Genomic DNA, 18,501 nt, shown 5'->3' on the forward strand with positions numbered 1-18,501 from the left:
ACATGTTAAACCCCATTTCTTAATGTTCATAGCAATAGGATTCTTCCTCATCACTGTACCTTTCACAATGCAAGTCGACCCACAAATTGGACAGTATTTTGGGTATCAAGAGTTCTGCTCCTCCACATGTTTGAATCTGCATCCAATTGGGAAGAGATAAGGTTTCTAGTAGAAGCCAGAAATGTATCTGTGCTTCTAAGTTGCACACTGGATTTACAGTTTATATAAATGGTTTGTGTGTTTTGAAAGCTCATTTGTAACCTGGTTAGGAAGCTAAAGACAAATCCCAGCTTCCAAAATCAAGCCCATAAGAAATGTTTTTAAACAATTCAGAAAGGTATGGAATTCAAAGATTCAAGGCAGCTGCTATACAGGCTTCTTTATGTTCTCTTGCTTGAGCGTCACAGATAGCAATATGAAAAGAGTTTATGATAGAATAGAAGGATGGTGATCTCCTGTAGTGTTGGCCTCAAGCCAGGTAAGATAAACTGAATGAAGAAACGGGTGTGGTGTAGAAGCCTTGGGTTCCACCACCCCAAGAGTTATGGTGCTTTGATGCTTCTGGCATAGTAGACTGGAATAGCTACTTTTCTTAGTGTAGTGGTTTTCAAGCTATAGTTCTGCGTTGCCAGCTAAAGCATTGGCTGGTTGAATGACCTCTAGCAGAGGACCATTGCTGATCCCTGTTATATTTGCAGTTATTAACTGCTTCCCCTAGTTGCTGCATCATACCAACTTTATTTGGGAAAGAGCTGCTGATTTGTGTAAATGAATTTCCCTGCATGTGAGCTTTAAGAGGAATTGGAGATGTCCTGTTTTTCTCTCCTAATGCCATTGTTGGATTAGTGCCCCTACCCGTAGAACTTTGAATGCACATCAGACAGTGTACAGAACTTCAGGTAAGGATGTCATCATGCTCACTTGGTTGGCATTGCAGTAGATATCTTGTTTCCATCCTGCAGGGATTTGACCCTGGCTCTCCCCAGTCCTTGTACAACACCCCAATCTGGTTTATGCAGATTGGAAAAAACTGTTAGTAACAAAAGACCTAGGAATTAAAGTACATCAACCAGAAGAGAGCCTACGGCCATACTTCCCTAAAAAAGCCCAATCTCATCTGGTCTCGGAAGCTAAGCAGGGTCAGGCCTGGTTAGTACTTGGATGGGAGACCGCCTGGGAATACCGGGTGCCGTAGGCTTAAAGGAAGGCAATGAAAGACCACCTCTGAATACCTCTTACCATGAAAACCCTATGAATATATCCAAAAAAGATTCATAGGGTCGCCATAAGTCATAATTGACTTGAAGGCATATAACAACAACAAGCCCAAAGAGGGGTACAAGGCTTCTGTACTTCAAACAACCCTCTTTACTTCGTTTAAAAAATTTCCTTGTGCAGATTTGATACTAGAGACTCTTCCAAACATACATGACAAAAAAGGGGAGGTTGAAAGGCAAATGTGTGTTTAAGGTGACTTCTTGATATGCCACTGTTAATGCCTTGTTTCCTTTATTTAGAAGACTGAATGGATACATAAATGAGTTAGAAACCATAAGGGGACATTGTAGTATCTAACCTCAAGGTTCACATGTTACTGATGATTGTTTCTTCTCTTTGAATTACAGTGACTAATAACCTCTTTGTTTAGAAAAGGTTTTAACACCACGTTTTAACATAAACCTCCGTGGTGTAACATATGGATGTTTCAGGGAAACCAGAATTTGTCTAGTCTAGATTCAGTGAACACACCCGATATAAAGTTAGAGATGGGAGACAAACTTGACTTGTGATGTCAGAAGGTTTTCTAGTTGGTAGCCATTGATATTAAAGTCTGTGTATACCGTAAGTTAATGCATAGCAAAATGTACCTATGCATACAGGAGAAAATTCAGGAGGTAGATTATGTGGGGAACAAAGGCGTGGAAAGAGGGAAAGGAAGCATCAAGGACATAGAAAAATTTAAGAAATTTAATATTTCTTAGTATGGCTATTGTGGTTAACACAAGTTATTTCTATTTTCGTGTGTGTGTTGATGATGTACATGCTGATACCAGTGACAGAATTCAAGGAAAAGCTGAACTTTTTTTTTACCATTTCCTGCTCACATCTATTATTTCAGTGAGGAAAACATTTTTAATGGTATCCAGTAACTTTGTAAACATCAGAAAAGCTGATTAAAATGGTTAATAGTAGAACTTCGGAAAAGTTAAGGGCCCCCTTGTGAAGGTTTCTTTAGTTTAAAGGAGAGGTTGGGAAAGTATTGATATACTTTTTAGCACAGATGTACCAATGTATTATCATTTTGTTATGTATCTGCCTGAGTTTTGCTTTGTCTGATTTGGTGTCAACAGTGTGCTTGTTTCGCTGATTGCAATCTTAGCTGGGGTGATGATGGTGCCAAAAAAATACATTGTTTTTGTATACCATTTTCTGTCACAGGTGACCGCAAAGCAATTTCACAAGTAACCTCACAGTATACAGTATAGGAGGTAGTAGATTTAACAGGGTGGGTATTTTCAGAGTGGAGTGAATGCATAGTTGAGGCTATAGAAATTATGATTAGCATATGAGTAACTGCCAAAAATTGGGCAAGATAGGCTGTGTTTCTCCTTGGAGAGTAGCTGAGCATCTAGAGATAATGATAACAAAAGTGGAAAGCAAGACTGGCATCAAAACCTGTTGGATAGCATTTTCAGTAAGCATAAAATTATTGTCTGGAATACTCCCTTGGTATTTTTCAGCTTGTTGGTGCTCTGCAATTCCCACAGCGATTCTATATGATGCGCTATGTTGAAAATGGAATCTGAAGATCACCCAGTGAGTTTTGTAACTGAGCAGAGATTTGATGTAGATCAGGTGCTGTTAACCATTGTTTCTCTTCCCCAACCATGCCCACCCCCGGCAATATATGCCCCATGCTCTCTGTCCTGCAATTTTCTTTGGGGCCTTGATCTCTCCTGTGAACAAGCTGTTCATCCAAAATATCTGTTGTGGTGGTATCTGGTGGAGTGATACAAATGTGAGAGAATATGAAACGCACATATTTAAATCTTACATTTCTAAAGAAAAAATGTTTGTTTGAATCTCAAATATTTTCATTCCACCCCCCCAACACACATATTTTACATATGAACATATTCCTTATATTGAGTCATGCCATTCATCCATCTGTTATGTCTGACAACAACTCTTCAAGATTTTGGGCAGATGCCAGCCATAGAACCTGGGTCTTTATGCATCCCAGGATATGGCCCCTACATATGTGAATTTTAACCCTTTGGGATGTTTATTACCCCATGTTATGATTTACAAACAGAAAAGCATGTCATACGTATTAAATGTATTTTGGGCATAGCTATATTTTGATTGGCATAGCAGGCCTGCTTCTTAATTTGTTTGAGCCACCTGGTCACAGTCAAGCGGCCAGAAGATGTGGCTGTCTCCCCAGATCTACACCTTGCTTTTTGCTTGAGATGAGTTTTCCCAGCTCACTTGGTAGTTTAATGACTTTAGGTTGAGTTGAGGTTTCTTGAAGGATGTGTCTTTGCAAATTACAATTTTGGTGAAAGAAACAATGGATCAAATCTGTTGGTTTTAACAAAGGAAATGAAAATCCAAGTAAGTCAGTTTCATTTTTTTATATGCTACATGAGCTGATTGTTTCATTCTATATTTTCTGCTGTATACCTGCATCTATGGCCCATGCAGAAATATTTTGTGTGCTCAGGTACTACTGATGTGCAGCAGTGAACTAGAGAAGAGGCAACAAAAAGTAAATATGTTACTGAAAGGGAATAATTTGCTGTGTTTTGAGGAGTAGTGAAAGCACTTTAATATAAAATAGGCTTGTATTTCTCCCATACCCTGTATCTTATTACATTGAGACTGTGTGTTCCTTGGCTCTTGCCATTTCATTTTAATCTTTTCAGCTATACGATGTGCTGCTTCATTTGTGTAGATCTTAATGGATATTGTGAATATGTATTAGTTTTCAGTCTACTTGTCTTTATCACTTGTTTCTGGGATACTTTGAGAGCCAAAAACACAACATACACATAAAAAATGGCTTTATGTTTCTACTGCATTTTTCTTTTGTAGTTGTTTCTTCTAATTTGCTAAACTCTCTTAACTTCTGACTGGAGAAATGAATGGAGAAATGACTTCTTCAGAGGCAACAGACAACACTTTCCCCTGACTTTAGAGACTGCCATGAAGGATGCATTCCATAACTTGAATGCAAAGCGGAGCACAACCCTCCATCCTTACAGGTGTGTGTATCAAACTGTGTTTAAGTTTGAGAACAAACACTGGCTTGATGTTGGTAACGAAAAGCAAGCTAACAGCATTGATTCTTTAATCTGAAACTTGATGGCAGGCAACTGTCTAGAAAGCCCCAGTAGGAACAAGTTAATGTTGTGATAGGAGTTCTGAAAAATAGTTAAAATTTATAGAATCATACATATAAAACTTCATGGAGCATTATGCATCTGCATTAACAGCTGCTGTGATGGTTTCTGGACTTAGAAGTACAGAATCAGTATTGGTAAATGTCATCTTTGCTATACATTTGGCTCTGATGGTGATAGGGAGAGAGATTCCCCATGATCAACAGCCCACTGAGAACTGAACAAAGATACCTATGCTATTTGCTCCCATCATTTAAAAAAAATGACTATAGGTTCTTCCCTATAGAACAGCCTTTCCCAACCAGTGTGCCTCCAGATGTTGTTGGACCACAACTCCCATCTTTCCTGACCATTGGCAATGCTGGCTGAGGCTGATGGGAGTTGTGGTCCAATAACATCTAGAGGCACATTGGTTGGGAAAAGCTGCTATAGAAGCTTATTACAGGGCAAGTCAGCAAGCACTATGCTAAATATGCTTTAGTTGGGGTAATATATGGATGCCATCACATCAAGAATATCCCAGATGTTTAGTATGCAACATGTTACATTGGCAACTCCAGAGTTGCAGAAGGGTAGTGGATATTGATAACCCTTGTCTTCTGGAGCATGAAGAGTGCTCTCATTGCCCCCCTTCCCCTCCCACCAATGTGAATAGTTGGGAGGGGGAATAATCAGTGGGAAAAGATATGTTTGTCATTTAACTTATGGGAAGAATCTTTGGTGGTGGTGGCTGCCCCTTTAGGGGCTGTGAAACATAACTTGTAACAATTGAGTGACTCTTTCAATGCATAGAAATGAATAGGAAAAAGCTTTTTGGTTGGGAAACTTCTTGAGTGGCCTAATACTCCCACCCTTGTAGCAGCTTATTGGATGAAGGCCATTGTATGTATTTAATTTTTTAATTCAAAGCTCCATCAGCAAATGAATGATGAAAGTGCATAGAAAAAACATGGAGAAACAGAATTCTTAGTTAGCAATAAAAACCCCATCCCCCCAGTTACTTTTCATTGGCATTGGTCTTTTTGAATTTTCACTGAGGATTTTGTGTTCTAGTACACATGTTCTGAAGGGTTATGTTGCTTTCTGACATAAACTACACAGTTCTGCCTGCTTTTAAGAAAGAGATTGGGGAACTGAAGTGGTAAAAACAGAAATTCAGCAAGTGTAGCTATGCTGGAAATTTTAGTTCAAAGGAAATTGTGTGACATCTGGAATAGTCATGGAAGATACTAACAGAGTAAAATTGTGTGCTGTGAGCCAGCTAAATCTGTAAAATGCTACATTTGGGGGAGGGATAGGAGGGGCCACAATTGTCTCTGCAAATAGGAAGGTGATCTCTGTTTACTTAAGCTTTTACTCATACAAGGCAAAATTATGTTGTGTAAGTGGTGGTAACATACTTCTGACATGCATAAACAAATAACAAAATTAAAGTTGATGGACTTTCTTGCTTTCTATCTTGGCATATAACCTTTCCACTTAAGTGACTTCTGAAGCTGCTTTTTCCAAAAGATACATTAGAAGCAACTGACCTTGTACAAGTAGCTGTCATTGAAGATCATCATGAATTATGTGTTTGCCTTCTTATTACTGAGTCTTATAGACAATGAGCACCACATCTGTTTTCCTTTTGAGTTCTGTGGTTTTACCCTGCCCCAATCTTATTTTATAATTTTGAGTTTTAGGTCTGGCATGGCGGGGTACGGATATCAGAATGGGGTATTTAATTTTAGTCAGCATTGCTGGTGGGAAATGTAACCTCGTGAGAGTCTTCATACATCCCACCTATTTAAATCTATTAAATCTTAAGCAAAGCTGCTTTACATGTTTCTTGTGGTTATTTTTTAAAAAAAGATGTGCTCCTGTTTCCAAAGAGCTTTCAAAGAATGTCAAGTGGTCCATGGCAAAAAAGATTTAGAACTACTGGACTGAAAGAACATGCGGGTTGTGAAGGATCTCTTAAGCTAGGCCTTCCTTAATTTCCCGAGAATCCTAAGCATGTGTGAGAGTCTTCCTCTCCTATTCTCCCACTACTTCTTTGGCCCCCTTGCCCTTTTAGGTATGTAAGGACTTCCATGAGTAGTTGCCATTGAACTGCTTATATGTAACTTTGAAATTATAGCAAGGGTGTTCAGGCTCTGAGTTGACTTTCCTGTGGCCTCAGGATGGCTTTATGTCCTGCTTCTGCAAGCCTTGGGCATAATAACAGAGAGGCATGTGGCAAGGGTGGGGAGGCACTTCTGAGAAATGTGGCCTTGGGATCAGTTTCCATAGCTCACCAGGAGCTGGTATGGTCCTGAGAACAAGCAAAAGGTTTTATGAGACCATAAAGTTTTAAGAGGATTATTGCTGTAGGAGCTTTTCTGGGCCAGGGGTGCATCTGATGAAGTGGCTTCTGGCCTAGGAAAGCTCATGCTACAACAGTGTTAGTCTTTAAGGTACCATCCAGCTCTTTTGTGTGTTGCAGCAACAGATTGATCATAGTAATACCTCTAGAGTTTATGAAAGACAAGATGTGCAGACTTAAAAACCTGGTGAATAATGTTTTCTCTGGTTTATATACTCAAAATAATTTGCTTGTTTCTGAAACAAGGGATCCAGAGAGAACAATAAATATTCATAGTCATATTCATAGTTGATCAGACTCTAGAGCCAAAATCAAACAGGGACATTTGCCACATCTGTATCTTGGCCTTCTTGCTAAGATCTCATGGTGGCATACCTGAGGTTATCCTACTTTATTCTCAAAGCAGTCCTTGGTTAGGCTGTGAGAAATGCTTTCCCCAGGTCATCTAGTGGGTTTCATAGTGAGCAAGGATTTAACCCAGATCGCATTTTCCCAGCGCTCTTATCACGTTACACCACACTGGCTCTCAAGTTCATGGGAATGTTTCATGCGTTTGCTTGCTCTGGACTGGGCACATAGTCCTCCCTGTCTCTCTGTTTTCTTTCCCTTCATTCTATTTTTGCGTAACCTTATTTTTGTGATCTAAAATGAATGCTAATATTTCAACAGATACAGAATGACTGAGTCTAACATTGCACAGTAGTATGCCCATGAAGAGGCACTACCAAAGTTAATTATGTCTAGAGCAAAAGCTGGGAGGTCTGACTGAGCCAAGCAGGTAGGTAAAGATGCGTCATTTGTGAAAGAAAATAATGCAAGTCAACACTGAAACTACAGAATCATTCTGGAGTGATTATGTAAGGATAGAGTATAATTTAGTACCCCTCTAGGTATTCCTTTGCTTTTTTGAAACTATATTTGTACTTTATATTCCCCACCCTATCCACCAAAAATTCTTTTATATAGGAATGCAATGGCCTTTAGGAAAAAGGAGTCATAATTATGAATCCCATAATGATATGTCTTAAAAACACAGGTACACTATTTATGTGGTAGCAAGTTTAGCAGCAGTTCTAGAAGTGGTGGTTCGTTTTCCTACAGATATTTCAATTTGGCAAATAGAGAGTGCACTTCTATACATATGCATGTCTTTTAAAAACCCAGCTTCAAGTCCTATAACTGTTAATCAAAGAGTATATAATATTCAGGAAATATAATGTGATTGGATCAGTAATCCACTTTGAGACTGTAGCTAGAGAGCAGAAGTTCCATGCACAAGATGATCAATAGCAGAGTTCATGTTATGTGATAGGTTAGCTAGAAGTTGTATAAAAATTTCAGTAATCCAGAATTGTTGTCCTCTCAAAGATGACATTGTAAATATTTGAAGCCTTCTTTCTGCAAGAGGTAATCACTGTTTTCAAGAACAATATGTCTGAACCTCCCATCTATTGTAGATTCCTCATTTCTTGATCTTTGATCGCCCAATTATCTCTCATGATGTTTCAGCTTTCTACCTCAGCATTACTACTACTTCCATTGGAACAACACAAATTTTGATTGTTCCATACAGTGTGCCTAGCCATGGCGTAGCTCATTCAACCCACAATGCTGGTAAAGACATTAAGAGAAGATTCTGATGTCCCATGTAAAAGTAATGCTTCAGACATGAAGTTGCTGTTGGAGAACTGGGCATGTTTGAAACAAATAGTTTTATGAAGTGTTACAATGCCATTTTCTATACAGCCACTGTTTAGAGTAAGAATATATTTATACATTAAAATATCAATGTTAATTACAAAGTCATTCTCTTCAGTGGATGTGTACCATCTGGCTAGAATTAAAAACTTTTAGCACATTTCTGATTGTATAAAGAAGGCAACATTTCATCATCACTTACTTTATTTGAGTTCTCTATAGAAGATAAACATCTGGAGAAATAATGAAGAACGAGGGGTAAAAGGAGTCATTAGTGAATTTGCTAAATCCAATTTGAAGAATGCAGATAGAATGACTGGATAGCACTGTCAAACAGTACTTGAAAGGGTTTCTTTTAGAATTCTGGTCTCCTTGGAACTGGGAACTAGGGGGAACCCCTACCACCACCAGAAATAAAAAGAAGCAAAAATAAAGTCCTGCAGGACTTGGACTGTTGTATGGAACAGCAAGGATGGCAAGCATAGCTGAAGAATCAAAGAAGACTGACTCTTCTGGAAACCATTTGTAGTCTCCAAAGTGAATGGCATCCTGGTTTTTAATATCATCCCAGAATAATTTTAATATTGGACAAAAACATTTTAGTGTTTTGAGCAGAAACATCTATGTTGATACTTTTAGGGTGTGGAAATTTTTTTCATCAGTCTAAATAATACTTTGAAAATACTTAATGAACTCCCATCCTTGCAAGGTATCACCATCAGAGGAACTGTATTATTGCTAATAAATTTTTACAACTTTTAAAGCCATATGAAACATGCTTTGTGATTGGTCTGTAGACCTGTGTAATTTTATTTGCATTTTGCAAATTTAAACATGGAAGCTGATTATTTGTTTTTGTAAAAGAAGATACAATAATAATAACTTACTTGTCTACCTTCTTAACAGGAAGTTTTGTTGTTAATCTAAAATATTATCAGACTAGGGGCTGTATCCAATGCTGCCGTTCTGCTTGCACAACAGACTTCAGCTTATGCAACGAAACTTCCTGCTCCTTTCACTTGCAGCTCCCCATGCACCCTCAAAATCTGGACCAGATTTGGGGGGGGGGGGCGCAGAGATGAGAGGAAGGGGAAATCCGGTTGTGTGAACAGAACCCATAGCTTATATCAGAAGAAATAAAAAACTGAGATGCTGAGATTTGTGATTGTACTGTATGTACAGGCTAATGGAGCCTGTAATGTGGTTTACTTTAAATGCAATAAAAACATTTTGTTCCTAGATGTGTGTTATATGCAATGGGTGGGCATAGCTTAGTCAAAATTGATATGCATAATATCTCAGGTTTAAAGCCCATTGATGGCAATTAAGGGATCTTGTTCATCAGGTTCAAGAGAGACCTCTCTGCCGGAGACATTGATAAGCTACTGCAAGTAATTTTCTTGGCTGTCTAAGCCCTGTATTTTCAAGTCTAGTTGGCAGTAGTTTTCCAAGTTCTCAGACAGCTTTTTATATTTATATTTGTGGGGGAGGGAGTTATTATTGGGCATTATTTTACCTAAGCATCAAATGTGTGTTGCTCAAATTATGTTAGCTTGTTTTAATATTAAATGGCATTAGCATGGCTGGTTTAGAGGACCTTTCTCTTTTGGGCATCTTAAATTGAAGAAGTAAAATGTTAAAGATAACCTAACTTATATTAACTTACCATAGGATTCAAGCAAATGGGAGGAAAATGATGAAAGAATTAAAAATGCTTGAGGCAGTTCTAAAATACCTAGATTCTAGTAGCATCATATTCAAATGACAAAATAAAGACTTTTCCCTCTCCTAAATGGGAGATGATCTTGTAGGACTTCATTTGTAGGAAATCAACAGACACCTTACAGCTTTTCTTATTAACCTCATCTTCTTGACACTTGCCAAAGCAGATGCACAGGAGCTGCACTCGTTAGGAAAAGCTTTGTAGGATCTAAAAGGATTTGATACTTGTAGCATCACTGCCCTGCCCTGCGTTAGAGTAAAACTATGGTCCTCTATCATGGTCTCCCTACAAAATATCCCTCGGTGTTGTCCAGGAAAGTCTTAAATGCTTCTCTGACATCATAGTTTTATTTCCTGAAATCTCAAAACTGATTGTCAGCATATATTTAATATTTTTATTTAGCAGCATCAGTGTCTGACATTAATTTTATCAAAATATCAGCCTGTTGTTTTTCTCTAACTTTCCCTTCTGGCCCTTACTCAAATACTTGGATGCTATTTTGTTCAAACTAATCTCATCTCTTTTTTTGATCGGGTCACTAGCCTAGTAGATGGTGGAAATGCTGTAGATGTCATCTATCTAGATTTCAGCAAGGCGTTTGACAAAGTCCCCCACGACCTTTTGATTAGCAAACTAGTCAAATGCGGACTACATGGAAATACTGTCAGGTGGATTCACAACTGGTTGGAAAACCGTACTCAAAGAGTGGTCGTCGGTGGCTCTGCTTCGGACTGGAAGGAGGTCTCGAGTGGAGTGCCACAGGGCTCTGTCCTGGGGCCGATACTCTTCAACATTTTTATCAATGACTTAGATGATGGGGTGGAGGGAAGCCTTATGAAGTTTGCGGATGATACGAAACTGGGAGGGATAGTTAACACAATGGAAGACAGGAATAAAATCCAAAGGGACCTGGATAGACTAGAAAATTGGGCTGAAAATAATAAAATGAAATTCAATAAAGACAAATGCAGGATTCTGCATTTAGGCCACAAAAACAAAATGCATGAGTACAGGATGGGAAATACCCGGCTTAGCAGTAGTGCGTGTGAGAAGGACCTTGGAATTGTAGTGGATCGCAAGTTGAACATGACCCAGCAGTGTGATGCTGTGGCAAAAAAGGCAAACGCGGTTTTGGGCTGCATAAACAGAGCTATAGTTTCCAGGTCGAGGGAAGTAATAGTCCCACTATATTCTGCATTGGTCAGGCCTCATCTGGAATACTGCGTTCAGTTCTGGGCGCCTCATTTTAAGAAAGATATAGACAAGTTAGAGCGGGTTCAGAAGAGGGCGACAAGGATGATAGCCGGTATGGAGAACAAGTCTTATGAGGAAAGGTTGAAGGAACTTGGCATGTTCAGTCTAGTGAAGAGAAGGCTGAGGGGTGATATGATTACACTCTTTAAGTACCTGAAGGGCTGTCACATAGAGGAGGGTACAGATTTGTTCTCTGCTGCCCCAGAGGGTAGGACCAGGTCTAATGGTTTTAAGTTGCAGGAGCGTAGATTCAGATTGGATATTAGAAGGAACTTCTTGACAGTAAGGGCGGTTCGCCAATGGAACCGACTGCCTAGGGAGGTGGTGGGATCTCCTTCACTGGATGTCTTCAAGCAGAGGCTGGACAGCTATCTGCGGGAGATGCTCTAGCTGTGGATTTCCTGCTGTGAGCAGGGGGTTGGACTCGATGGCCTACAAGGCCCCTTCCAACTCTATGATTCTATGATTGTTCCATTTTGAATTCTGTTTAACCAGACTCCATTTCCTTAGCTGTTTCAACCTTATATTAGGATTTCTAGCTGAGAATAACTTCTGTGGTGATTCTGTTCCAGGTGTAGTTTTGGCAATGCTGTTAGGAAAGCATGTTATCCTATTGGAAGTACATACTCATTTTGTTTGTGAATGTTTTTTTTTCAGTATATGATCTAAATCGATGAACTGTAGGTTGGAGTCTATGAAGGGTGGGATGGGTGCCTAGGTATTGAAATGCTTAGATGCTGATACGTGTCAGTACCCATATGTCGCTACAAAAGACTGTCGATCCAGCCCTCCCACTGAGTCATCTGTTGAAAACATCCACCCCAATGCAAGACGCAGCCTTTCATTGAATGCTTCTCATTTGAACTGAATTCAGAGATGAAGTATGCATAGGCATTGCATTCCCATAAGACATGTCCCTGCATAGTGCAGGTGCAACAGCATTCAGGGTGTAGCATAAGGGAGACTTAAAATTCTGATAAACTGCTCTAAAAACATTCCCTTGTTGCTTCAGGCAGAATGTGGATATTCAGTGCAAATCTCAACCTGAAGCAGATCAAATATGTCCAAAACTTGTGATTGTGGTTGGTGGTTGGGATGGAGTACACCAGTGTTCTGTGTTGCATTAAAACTAGTGTACTGTGGAATACTGTGATGTTCAGTGGGTTGTGTCTCGTTTGCACTTGTATGTAGCTTTTGTCTATGCTTCTGAGGTAATAGTGGTCATGATTCCACAGGTAAGTTTGAAAATGTAATAGCAATATGTGCGCAAGACTGAATCAATGGATGAGCTAAAAGAAGCCCAGAATTACACATTATCAAATTTCATGATTTCTAAGCCAATTGTGTCAATTGCTGTGCTGGGGGATATGTGTCTGATTTGGAACTAAAATTCAAGTACAAAATTACTGCGGTTTTTGAAGCTTTTGTTTTATTTCCTACTTTCTTTTGTCCCTTCATCTTTTTTCACTTCCTTCTGGTTTTATAGTCCCTCTCAATTTTAGTCTCTACATGTTAGTACTTTTTGCCTTACTACTGCAGGTTGATTCATTTAAAATATTTATAGCCCACCTTTTTGTTCGTATAAAGGTGAAGGGCTATAATCCAGTAGGAGAGCATATGCACAGCATTCCAAATTCAGTTGCCAGCATCCCTAGTTTCAGGATTAGGTAGCAGGTGATGGGGAAGACAGTTGTCTGAGACCCTGGAGTCCCCCCTGGAGGGGGGAAAGCACCAGGAACAATAAAAACAAAGAGGGGGACAGGCCCTGGTGCTTACTGATATAAGACTAATTTAGATCCATGCATTTCAGAGTTCACTCCTCCTTCAGGAGCTATAAACACAGTTAATTGACAAATTAGTAAAATAATTCTTAAAAGCATAGAACAATATTCAGTCAAATCATAAAATGTTTTAACATACATTAAAATAAAAACCAAATACATAGATAAAATTTATAGAATATGAATATGTTGCAGACAAACAGAACTTACTCAGAATTGACACTTTAAACCTGGAATCTTTGAAGCATCAATTGTACTGAATCTTGTAAAGCCATTTTATCTTCAGTATGAATGCAATTTATGTCTAAAGCCCCACATAGCCTGCCAGGCATTCATCAAAAAATTGCAACAACCAGTCCTCCAATAGTTATGGACTTCAAGATTAACAAAGTAGCAGTCAATCAACATATACTGACCTTGAAAATTTTGTAAGTTCTTTAGAGATTCAGAAAAACCCTGTTCTGCAAACTCAAGAACTACCTTTGTTCAAGTTGTAAAGCAACATTTCCTTTTTCCATGTCTCTTCTATGAATGTAGCGCTATACAGTATGTGCAATATTTCTGATAGTAAATAAACTACTGGAAATCATTTGGAAAAGCCAAATGCAGATGTAATACTGATAGCAATGATCTGAAAAATACAAAGCCTGATTCTACTGCTACCTAAGAATGAAAACCTAAACTACAAAATGAGAAAACAGTGTCTGACTTATATGGCATCTATAACCTAATTCTCAAGTTACTGTTCCTGCCCCCAGTCACTCATGTATAATAGATCTGGTTTATATTTGCACAAAAAAAATCTACATTAAGTCCCTTTGGTGCCAGAATTTTTAAAGATAAAATGCAGAATAATTCCCTTTTATTTAATAATTTTTCATTATTACTGACCTTTTTCCAGAGCCCCAAACAAAATATAATTGTTTGTGTTGTTGTTGTTTTTTAAAAGTTTGACTAGTGGAGCACCCATTTTTTATGCCATAAGTTACATAGATAAGTATCTAGACTTATCTAGATAAGCCTAGATGTCTTTCCTACATAGATTTTATCACGTGGATATGAAATCACATGAATGATTCCTGCACTGTTCTGGTCAAAAAGTCAGTAATCTGAATATTTTTGCCATTAATAGGATGAACAAAGGACACCATCTTTTTAGTCAATTTACAGTCATTACAATTGCCATGTGGATTGCACAATTGTCCTTGTAGCCTTGATGACTGAAAAACAGTAAATTAAACATCAGTAGTCCTAGACCACGTGTAATCTGTGTGTATCTTTAAGAAATGCCACCATCAGTTTGCATGCATGACCTGGCAGATGACTAGAGGGTATATTTCAAATTTTAAAAGTGTATTGGGGGCACCAGTCACAAATTGGCTGCCATGGGGCATGGCATAACACAAAATTAGAGAATAGTCATGGTGAAGCTTTTCTCATAATTGTATTTCCATACTAGAAAAGGCTTGAGCTGTTGAATTTACCTGCCATACAGCTGTTAAAGGTACAAGAACCCTGCTTTTCTCAAATGCCAACCCTAAACCAAAGCCTAGGCTATCGTCTTGTACCCACTTACTGGAACTAGTTCCCTTAATACACAGATAGACTTACTTATGAAGTAGACATTTATATTACTGTACTGTAAGTTAACTATACAGAGCATTCTTAATGAGTATCTGTTCTTTTACTCCTACACAGCAGGAGATGTGTCTCAGCCTCTTTGCAAAGTTTTCACATTTGCCTTTTGTGGGGACGGGGGTTCTTTAACATTCTCCTACACTTACTGTAGTAAGATTTGCAGAAACTAATTTCTAGGCACTACTTGATCTCAGACGAACCCAACACAGGAAAGATGCATCCTGGTTGCAAGGGAAAAAAGAAGAGCAAACTATGGAGATTCCAGGGACTAGAAAAAAAGACAAACACAGGAAAAGTGCACTAAAAGGATGGGCAAAACAGCGCCTCTTTAGAACCACAGGGATTCCTATTGCCTGGTGTCCAAACAACTTACTACTTATTCACACCTCTGCATTAATTGGCTAATAACACTGACAGGCAGGAACATCCAGGCTGACACATTTCACATAAATCATTTAAAAGAGTCCCTGCACATTTTGCTCCATAACTTTCTTTTTAGGATGGCTAGAGACTTTTTAAAAAAATGAAAGCTCAGTTTCTGGGCTACCTGCTAGGGATGCCACTGGAGGCCTTCATGGGCATTAAGGTGTCACATCCACAGCTGTTGGCCCTATCCATTGATGATTGTACAACTGACTGGGTAATCTCTGTTGTGCAAAGATTTGTGTTACTTTGAGGTAATTTTGATTATTAGAGCAATTGTGCTTGATCGGTTAAAAATGACTGCATGGTAAGTTCTTCAACTGTATAGGATGGTTGCTTTCATATCTGAGGAAAGTATTTTTGTCAGTGGCTTTTATATATACCATGGTCACAAAGTTGTGAGCCATATTTGAAACCACAATATCCAGAAAATTGATCTGTTGCATGTTGGAAAATATCTCAAAACTGATATTAGAATTTCTAGTGTTAACCCATTGAAAAAATCCCTCTAGTCCTCCTGAAGGAGTGTTATACTCCAAAAATGCGTAGACCTAAATAAATTCTTTTCTTGGTAAGCACTGGGGCCTGCCCCCCTCTTTCTTCTGAGACCCTGGAGAGTACTGCCAGTCAGAGTAAACAATAGGGGGATACTCAGGCAAATAGTCTGACCTGTTATAAAGCAGTTTCCTAGGTTCCCTAATTCATGGCAGAATGTTAAAAACAGCAAGAAAACAACTTCATAATTTAGTCATCAACAGCATGTTACACTGAAAATACATTATGTAGTATACTATTGAAGCTGCCTAGATATTGATGGTTTATTAATTTATATATCATTTTCATGACCATATGGCTTCCAAGCAGTTTACAATATCAATTATAAAAGCATACATAATTAAAACACACAATAAAACAAATCTGTCAAAGCACTGAAAACATCCATTGTTAAAAAATACAATAAAACAAGCCAGTGAAAAAGCATAACTATTAAAACATTTAAAAACTACTAGATTAGGAAGTTTTAAGTTCAGGGGAATGCTTGCCTAAACAGGTGGTCTTCAAGAGGCTGAAGATGGGAAGAGCACATGGGAAAACCTTCCTTGGAGGAAGATCAGGATGTAAATCAGTCTTGCAAACTACAGGGAACGCATCCAAAGCCTTGCAGCCCCAGGAGTAAAGCCTCATGCCCATTCTTGATCCAATTTCTTTAATACACAAAGCCTTGAACTGGTTTCCTAAGAATGCTTCAACAAAGAGGGAGTTAGGCATATAGAGAGGAGATCATTACATGGCAGTCTCTAAGATGCACATACCAGAGTTTGAATGTGTACCTTGAATCTGATTCATGGTACCAAAAGTCCTATTTTCCAAGAAAAGACACCCACAGACATTGTTTGCTTTTTCAACTAGCAAGACTGGGTCTAAAAGAATCATCCTAGCCTAGTCACCTAATCTTCAGGAGGATCTACAATCTATCAAAACCAGGTTAACCTACTTCTCTGAGTACTTGGATTCTCTAACAATCCAAAAACGTGCTGAATATAAATAAGACAATGCTAGCCCGTGTCATTTTGGCCACAAATGCAGTTGCCGGATAAAGAGAGCTAGTTTCCATCAGTATACTAATTGTAGGAATCACATTTTTATGGATCCTTCAGATGCCACATAGGAGGGCGATAATTTCCTTTAAATTTTATTTATTTACATACCTTGAAAAGCAGGGTATTTATAGCTAACAAGCCATCACAATGCAGCTTATATTACTGCTTAAAAAAAGAGAAATACAGTTTTAAAACAATAGAAATTCAATAAAAAATACTACAGTAAGAGAGTGGTCCAAAACAGGAGTCCAGTAAAGCCAAAATGATCAATTATAAAAAGCCTTCTAAAATGGAAAGGTCTTCAGGGCATGGCTTGGTGAATTTCTCTTGGGTTATTGAGAAGGCCCTGGCTTTGGTGCCTGCAATTGGATCATAGTTAATAGAGGAGCTAAGAACAGGGTTGCCAAGGCTTGGATAGGTTCATATTTCACCAAAAAAAATTTCCTTTCTGACTGGGCAATAAACCCAGTATAAGTGAAGGCATACGAATAGAGTTGCTACAAGCTACTGAGACTGAATCAGTCCAAATTTTGACTAAAATCTGTCAAGAAATATGGAAAACTAAACAATGGCCCACAGACTGGAAGCGGTCCATATACATCCCAATTCCAAAGAAAGGGGATCCCAGGGAATGCAGTAATTATTGAAATATTGCCTTAATATCCCATGCAAGTAAAGTAATGCTCAAGATTCTACAACAAAGGCTCTTGCCATATATGGAGCGAGAAATGCCAGATGTCCAAGCTGGATTTAGAAAGGGAAGAGGTCCCAGAGATCATATTGCAAACATACGTTGGATAATGGAACGGAGCAAGGAATTTCAGAAGAAAATCACCCTGTGCTTTATAGACTACAGCAAAGCCTTTGACTGTGTAGACCATGAAAAACTATGGAATGCTTTAAAAGAAATGGGGGTGCCACAGCATCTGATTGTCCTGATGCGCAACCTATACTCTGGACGAGAGGCTACTATAAGGACAGAATATGGAGAAACCAATTGGTTCCCCATCGGAAAGGGTGTGAGACGGGTGTATTTTATCCAGAGCTTGGAAAAGTTACTTTTTTGAACTACAACTCCCATCAGCCCAATCCAGTAGCCATGCTGGCTGGGGCTGATGGGAGTGGTAGTTCAAAAAAGTAACTTTTCCAAGCTCTGATTTTATCACCCTATTTATTTAATCTATACGCAGAACATATCATACGGAAAGCGGGATTGGACCAAGATGAAGGAAGTGTGAAAATTGGAGGGATAAATATCAATAATTTAAGATATGCAGACAATACCATACTACTAGCAGAAACCAGTAATGATTTGAAACGAATGCTGATGAAAGTTAAAGAGGAAAGCACAAAAGCAGGACTACAGCTGAACGTCAAAAAGACTAAAGTAATGACAACAAGATTTATACAACTTTACAGTTGACAATGAGTACATTGAACTTGTCAAGGATTATCAATATCTTGGCACAATCATTAACCAAAATGGAGACTATAGTCAAGAAATCAGAAGAAGGCTAGGACTGAGGAGGGCAGCTGTGAGAGAACTAGAAAAGGTCCTCAAATGTAAAGATGTATCACTGAACACTAAAGTCAGGATCATTCAGACCATGGTATTTCTGATCTCTATGTA

The 18,501-nt window shown here is 38.6% G+C and overlaps 1 protein-coding gene and 1 non-coding gene across 10 annotated transcripts in view; both read left to right on the forward strand.

Moving 5' to 3' along the window:
- The window catches only part of LOC133386190 (TSC22 domain family protein 1), a 117,475-nt gene that overhangs the window by 32,360 nt on the left and 66,614 nt on the right, over window positions 1–18,501 (forward strand). Inside the window, exons 2-3 of one of the 9 annotated variants that reach the window (XR_009763077.1) lie at window positions 7,423–7,531; window positions 8,211–9,593. The exons of 1 other annotated variant lie outside the window; for it this stretch is intronic. Coding sequence is in view for 3 of the 8 variants with exons in the window: in XM_061629867.1 (XP_061485851.1) it covers window positions 4,210–4,268 (59 nt within the window). In the remaining 5 variants the exon portion in view is untranslated. Of the gene's footprint in view, window positions 1–2,741; window positions 2,818–4,098; window positions 4,269–7,422; window positions 7,532–8,210; window positions 9,594–18,501 lie in introns of those variants that run through there. 7 more of the 9 variants (XR_009763078.1, XR_009763080.1, XM_061629865.1 and 4 more) reach the window with 7 other exon arrangements.
- LOC133386365 (5S ribosomal RNA) lies at window positions 1,080–1,198 on the forward strand. The gene has a single exon (XR_009763113.1). It is a non-coding gene; the product is annotated as a 5S ribosomal RNA (ribosomal RNA).

This window comes from Rhineura floridana, chromosome 5 (assembly GCF_030035675.1).
Source record: "Rhineura floridana isolate rRhiFlo1 chromosome 5, rRhiFlo1.hap2, whole genome shotgun sequence".
Taxonomy (NCBI): Eukaryota; Metazoa; Chordata; class Lepidosauria; order Squamata; family Rhineuridae; genus Rhineura; species Rhineura floridana.